At 41.9% G+C, this 7,801-nt stretch overlaps 1 gene segment (V, D, J or C); it reads right to left on the bottom strand.

Moving 5' to 3' along the window:
• Window positions 1-505: 505 nt before the first annotated feature.
• LOC111811981 overlaps window positions 506-7,801 on the bottom strand; it is an 8,787-nt gene continuing 1,491 nt past the window's right edge. Inside the window, 1 exon segment of the V gene segment in view lies at window positions 506-857. Coding sequence covers window positions 506-857 — 352 coding nt within the window.

Raw genomic sequence — 7,801 nt, 5'->3', positions numbered from 1 at the left:
AGAGATCCACCTGTTTACAGCCTCCCGGGAGCTGAGATTACAGGCATGCGCCATCAGGCCAGTTCTCAATTGCTATCTCATGGCTCCCCAGGGGCAGGGCCAGCACTGCATACCAGGGGACTGAATCCCAGGTCCCTGCGCCTGCTTGTTAGTGCTTTAATCCACTGAGCTATTTGGCCAGCGCTGCAGCTCATTCTTTCCTGGATTGTTTCATGGTGGTTTTTGCACTGCTACTAGCTGAGATATGGGCGGAGGTTTTGTCCTAACAGAAACACTTGATGAGCCAGGAGGAAGCCAATGCTTAGGATGCCATTTCTAAATATGAAATAGTATCTCTTTTGGGTGAACATCTGAGAAATTCAACTTATATGAAGCATAAAACGTAACAGGAAGACAGAGCCCCATACTCTGGGGAGTAGAGGATACTTAGAGAGTTACAGGAATGAAATATTCTAATTTCTTCCAGATCTGCAGATGGGGATAGTAACTTAGCTGAGATGTACCCTTAGTTCTTGTACAGGAGGATCCTGAGGCTGAGCCTCTGTGCTCCTCTTGCACAGTAATATGTGGCTGTGTCAGCAGAGTCCACACTGCTCATCGTGAGGAACACCTGGTTGTTGGGGGTGTCCTTGGAGATGGAGAGCTGGCTCTTTAGGGCTGGGCTGTAGTATTTATCACCATCCCAATCAATGTTGGCCACCCACTCCAGGGACTTTCCTGGGGGTTGATGCATCCAGCCCACAACTATTCCACTTGTGCTCACAGAGAAGCCAGATAAGGAGCAGGTCAGTCTGACAGTCTCAGTTGTTGTCACCAGCCCAAGGCCAGAGTCCTCCAGGGTGATCTTGGACACAACCCTTGTGGAGACACACAGAATAAAATGAAATGATTTCAGGTAAAAATAGGAGCTTTGGAAGCCCTGAGGCCCTGACCCAGGCATTCACAAGCAGGGAAAGTCAGCAGCAGCAGAAGGGAACAAAGCCTGTCCATGATGACACAGGAGTCCAGACGCAGGCCATGCTGGGCTTTTCAACGGAGCAGGCGAGGAGCTAGAAGAGATTTGCATTCCCTGCCCAGGTGCTGACCCTTGTGGGGAAGGGACTCAGTGCTCAGAACACAGAGGGAGCCAGGCTGTGATGAGCAGGACCTGGACCTCAGCTGCAACTTCCACATCTGCTCCCATGGGAGATCCTGGGCATTCAGGACCAGGCTGTCAGGCACAAAGCCTCAGATTATGCCTGTAGTGGAAGGATGTCAAGACAGAGAGGCTTCCATTCCTGCAGAAAGGATCTTCCCCATGCTTCCTGTCCTCTACGATGGTGACAGACCAAGAGAGATGGTGGTCCTTCTGCCAGGGCACATTGTGCTTGGAGTATCAGGAAGCCATTTCTGCATGTTAGGTCCCATCATCTCCATGACAGACAGAGAGAAAAATAGGTCAGCATAAGAGAGGGACAATAGAATTTTGAATTTCCTTTCCTGTGTGAACAGGTACTTGCTCCTCACTGTTTTCATGATTTCCTGGGCCCAAGGACCATTCACAGATAATCCAGCATATCCTCATACCCAATCAGTCCTGAGGAGACAGAGGGCTCCACATCAAATTTCAATGGGCTGATCCCAGAATGGAGTTGTGATACTACTAGATGAGGTGAACTCCAGGGCTCAGCTGCCTAGCAGTAAGCTCCCTCATAGTACGCTGTGCTGCACTGTGGCCGAACTCCCATGATACAAGTCTTGATGACTTCCTATAGCACAAGTGGTCCTTGTCACCACAGAAAATGATACACAGAATAGACAGTCCTGGGACATCACATGGATATGGAGCATTCAAATCTGTCTTTCCTCTCACACACAAGAAATTGGATTTTATTCATGTTTTTATGTTTTTATAACTTACGCTCATTTTCTACCTGTGTTATGGTTGCACAGCTGTGTTTCTGCTATTGATGTATTGCATGCACTGGTCTCTCTTTTGATGTTTTCTTTCCAAAAGCCAAAATTATGAACAGATTAGGGATAGTAGATTATAGTGCAAGCTGAATTTCTCAGATTCAGAATGAAGCATGCAAGAAGCAGAGAAAGGGCACTAAAGGCCACTTGAGGTCATGAAGAGTAACCTTGTTTTCTTCAGCACTGTTTCAGAGATGCTCAGCTCTAGCGGATACTCCTTGTTGGTGGATCTGTTTATGTTTCAGAAACTGAAAGTCTGATTCTGGTCTAAATTTGATCAATATAAAAATTGACTTTATGCCACAAATAAGATCATTCATTTGAACATAAGGAAAACTGTCTTCCTGAAAACTGATTTCATCAGCAGGTTAAAACAAATACAATGTGTGTATACTTGCACAATTAAACAACGGGTGTCTCCAAGAATGACAGGGTGGTGGATGTGCACAGGCTTTGCTTTTCTCTCACAGCCTGGTGTTCCACAACTTCACTGCACAGAAGAGAAAGATCATTTCTGCAGTCCTGAATGGCAGCCAGGGTCTCTGAGGGAATGTAAGTAATTTTCCATGGAGTTGGTCACGTGGTACCCGTATGTAATTCGTGAAGTCTGGGATTTTGTGGCAAAGCCATAAGATGTTTGGTCCAAAACTGGGCACTAAGTAACTAGCTAGAGATTTCCTAATATTTAAAGAGTAGAGACTGCATCACCTTTCGGGGTGTTAGATTTGTTTTTACTATACAGAACTTAAAACAGTTGTTTTAAAATCAGACTATAAATGGCATTTTGTTCAGTCCAGAGAAACTGAGTTTCAAGTTTGTCTGCTCAAAGCCCTGAGAGGATCGATGTCTTTTATTTTAACCCTTCATTTTACATTTTAAGGTTTGAGCAGCAGATATAACGATCTATCCAGGTTTCATTACTTAGAGATGATGACTGCTCTTGCAAGACTTAAAAATATAGGTACAGCCATGGATTGCTTTTGATCGGCAGAGTTTATGGCTTCATTTTCTATTGTTGGAGAGAAAAAAGAAATTATAGATTTATGTGTATATTTGATGTAGGTAAGTATTAAATCCCTGCTTGTGAGAACTAAGAAGAATTTTAGAAAATTATGACACGTTGTGGGACATGGTTTTTTCCTATAAAGTTGAAGAATCTCCAGTGAATTATGCAGTGCATTTGTATAAATTTTACATATTGTAAATAATAAACTTGAATGCTTCACTGATACTTTCTCAGTTCACTCTTTATGCTGTATTTTTCTTAGTTATTTCTGGATGTTCAGAAGTCCTGCACTGTCATTGCTCCTAAGGGTCCAGTATAATCTGATGATTTTCAGTTTTACAGATTTTCCTAATTTGAGGGATTTTAGTAATAATGTTGTTTCTTTGGAGCTTGGAGCAAGAACAGCAATAAACTGAAGAAATAAATCCTCACCTATGAATAGAGTCAAGTATCTGAACAAACAAGTTGAAAATGCATCTTGATACTCATCCCTGAAGCAGAAAAAAAATAAAACACAGAAAAAGTGCACAAGAAGATGACCACAGGAAATCAGAGATTTCTAGAGTCTCTCAGGGAGCAGAAGTGTACAAGGGCAACAGTGTGGAGTTGGCCACACCCAGGCGACTGAGGTGGCCATATCATAGTTGGGTGATGCAGGTTCACCTGTAATAACACACACAGGACAGGAATATCTCGTTCCATAAATACTGAACATGCCAGTGATTGACTTGGTTCCAGCTGGTACAGGGTACAGAACTCAGGACCTGTGCTTGCCAGTCCAGTACGTATGCCATAGAGCTATCTCCCTAGCCCCACAATATGAAATGTGCATTGAAAAATTTTAATATACTGTCTCCAACGGCCTATCAAACATCTAAATCCATGGAATTCATTGATTAACAGCTCTGTGCTAATTCCCACAGGAATTGGGACCCTGTAGGCAAACTTCAGCTTTTCCTCATAAAGTACAAATGCTCCTCTTTACAGTGTAAATTTGATAAGGCTTCACAAGTCTTTGAGCTCTTGTACCTCCTCATCTCTCATTAGACACTTTCCCCCAGCACTTGAGAGCTCTAGTGCTGACTGTGGGGTTCTATGTCCAATTCAGCACGTCCCTCCACATTCCATCCTCCAAGCAGCGCACAGAAGCTGTTTTCCTGGCTCACTGTGGTGAGGGGCATCACGAAGCTGTTGCCCCAAGATCACCCTGTGAAAGATTTCTCCACCTCCACTGTGTCACTACTCATTCCTCAATGTGATATAGAGCGCCCTCCAGTGGATGTATGCGCAGGAAGCACTGAGAGTCCACAATCTTTGAATTCTCTATACCTATTTAGTAGTAGATCTCATAGAAAAGTCAAGGGAGCTAGGAACAGACATCCCTTTGGGCACTCTGAAATAAATGCGCAGAGTTCCAGGTTCATCAGCAACCTGTGAAAAGTGTTAGGTTTTCCAGTGTACTAAAGAGGCAGGAAAGATAATACAGGACTTCACTGATGGCAGGAGGGAAGACCACAGGAAAGGAGAGATGTGGAGCTTCTGAGGCCTGTTGGGCAAACAAAGGCAACATCTTGTTAAGTCGGAGGTGAATCTTAGTGGGCAGTCTGTGTGACATGGCAGGTAGTGATTGGGTAGGAATAAGGAAACAGGATATTGTGAAAAGAAGTAGGAAGTTTAATTTGACCAGGGAGGAGGAAGGTGGAGCATAGCCATGGCCTCCAGTGACCTGTGCCATATTGGCTCACCATCATGATGACTGAGCAGAAATTTCAGTAAGGCAGAGAAAACCCATCAAAGAGTAGCACAGTAGTCTCCTGAGTGAGAATGCACTGCCACTCTGAGAAAACTGTGAACCCAAACAGAACCCTGCTGACTGTGACCTAAAGAGAACAACACTGGAATCTGCACCAGGGAACAAGGGCATCCAGGGACACAGCTGAGATGACCCTAAAATCACGGCCCCAGATACAGCATGGGCATGACGGGTCCCCAGGGCAGTGTGTTAAAGGCTTGGGTCCCCAGCTGGGAAGGGCTGAGATTGTGGATCTTCAGGAGTCACTCTCAGAAAACCTCCAGTGCTGCTCACTCCACCCATGCTCACTCAGTCTCACCCCAAGTGTGCAGCTGCACAGTCCCAAGCTTCCATCACTTCTATTGGTGTATCACTTGTTTTTATTGATATGTTTATTAGTACATATTTACACTACATATTTATTACAGTTATGCCTGGGGTTGGTGTAGGTGCAGAGAACAGCTGAACTCTTTTTCATTTCCTTCCCTTCTGCCTCTCCCTGTTCCCTGCATCTGCTTGTCACTTTCCCATTTGCAGAGGATCTACCTATTTCCCATCTATCTATCTATCTATCTACCTATCTATCTATCTATCCATCCACATTTTTCATCTCTACATATTGGTTCTCTTAGTTGTCATGCCATAATTAATAGTATTATTCTTTTCTTTTTGTATCTAGTTTTAATCTATAGTCTCTTTTTTTTCTTTCTTTCAAAACCGATTACTCGCACAGTTTCAATGATAAATACATTTCATATTGTTGTCTTAGTGGATTTCGTTATACAAGATGCAGGCATGATATCCTGTCCAAAAACACTATTAGAACAAATCTCTGTATTCATTGAATTAAGAGAATGCAGCTGTATATCTACCCTAAATATTTTGAGTATACAGATACAAAAAGGTCATTCATTTGTATCCCGCTTTTTTCATTAGTTTTGTCAGAGAAGGACATTCCATTGTCATTTAAATATTGTACATGCATGAATTCAGCAAAATAATCCAGTATAGTCCAGTAGTACATAATAATAGTGAGTTTTCAGTAAGACTGGTAATGTCAGACATTGTTGACTTGAGCCTTTTACAACTCACCATATTAATATTACTTTACATTTATACCTCATTTGTATAATTTTCTCTTGGATTTTTAAGACCAAGATAAAGAAAGAGCTATATAACAAGAAATGTAACTTTTGTATCTGACAAGGTCAGTCAAATACCCTCAGGATTTACCCTGAAACCCTGTACCACAGTTTGTAGATACTGTGTCAGTGTTAGCCATGTGGATGTGTCAAGGCCATTGTTTGACCAGTTTGCTCTCTGTGAAAGCCTGAGAGAATGTTTTCTTTCTGTATGACTCTTCTTAGACAGACTCTGCATCTTAGAACAGTTTCCTCTGTGGCCCCATAATCTCCTTGATCAGAAATTTTGGGACACAATTGAGTTACATGATGTTACAGTATAGGATCACCTACGTCCTGAGTTCTTCACTGACTCGAAAGACTAGGGCCAAAATATTGGCTGTCCTTGCAACCCTTCTTTTTCTGTAATTTTTGGTATGCAAACATAGATTGTTACTCCTCTAGAAGAGAAGCTTATTGTTATTACCCTACAACATAGGCAGTTAAGCTTAGCCTATCTGTCTGAATATCAAAGATCTTAGGTATAACTTGGAACAGGTATTTTCCATCAGGTATTGATATGTTGAACTTTAAATTCCTCCAGAATAAGAAGGAAAAAAATTTTAAAAATTTAAAAAATAAAAATGAACAGTTACATATTTTTACACAGAAATTTAGAAATCTAACCATATACAGCCTTGTAGCAGGACAGTCCTGTAAAAATAGAATCACGAGATAAATTTCAGTAGAAAATACATCTATAGTGAGAAAGCACTGTTGCTTTGCATCTGATTCCGGACCCAGCTTTTGTCTGTTTAGAGTATCTCTGCAGTTTCCCAAGGACTGGCTCTTGGCCCTTCACCCCTGCTGTTCTCCAGTCAGTCCTCAAAATAACCTGTGCATTGTTGATCCAAGTTCGTGTAAGCTGCCTCAAGAGAAAGAGGTAACATTCTCCATGATGCCTAAGCTCTGGAAAAACCAGTCTAGTCAAAAAATTATTTAACTAAAATTAAGCTATAGGGAGTTTGCTCAAGGAAAGGAAAGCAATGTGGGTAAGATAGAACTTTCTAGCATGATTAAGAAGTATAGAGACCTGCAGAGCAGAGAACTCGATTATCCTGTAGACTGCTCCCAAGAAACATGGGGTAGGCATTAAGTCATTCATCCACAGAATCAAAGAATGTTGAAGTATAAAGCACTCCAGAGGGCTGGAGAAATGACTCAGTAGAATAAGCATTTGCCTGGCAAGTGCAAGGTCCTGAGTTTAATCCCCAGTACTGAAAAAAAAAATGCTTCAAAGCTGGCACAATTCAGCTCCTCATTCTGCAGGTAAATGAATGGGGAGGTAAAGAGGTGAAGCTGTTGGGCTAAGACCAAGCTGTTAAATAGAAGCTGAATGGCAACAAGATCCATTTCTCATATTGTAGGTGCATGAATTCAGCCAAGTCATAGAATATAGTCCAGTAGTCTATAATAGTAGTGGATTATCCATGGGACTGGTAATGTCAGAAGTTGTCAACTTGAGCCATTTACAGCTCAGCATATTAGTATGGCTTTACTTTTTATATCTCACTTTATACTTATCTGCTGGAAGATTAAGACCAAGATGAAGCAAGACTTATATAACAAGAAATGTAACTTTTTTATCTGACAAGATCAGTCAAATCCCTGCAGGATATTCCTTGAAACCCTGTCGATCTTTAATGTTACCATATATCAGCACTATAAATAAATTATCCTACATAGAAACCAGTGACTTTCTCAGTCAATGGGCCTATTATCAAAGCTAAAGAAAATTAATTTATGTGATTAAAAAACATTGCTCATAAGTGTTTCTTTGATTGTTTCAAAATTTAGTAATGCGGATTTTCTGCCGTGTTCCGGGAGCCCCCAGACCCAGTCCTAGCCCAGGTCCGGTGAGTGTGCGGA

Source organism: Octodon degus, unplaced genomic scaffold (genome assembly GCF_000260255.1).
Source record: "Octodon degus isolate 3935 unplaced genomic scaffold, OctDeg1.0 scaffold00284, whole genome shotgun sequence".
Lineage (NCBI taxonomy): Eukaryota > Metazoa > Chordata > Mammalia > Rodentia > Octodontidae > Octodon > Octodon degus.
This window is presented reverse-complemented; position numbering and strand designations above follow the sequence as displayed.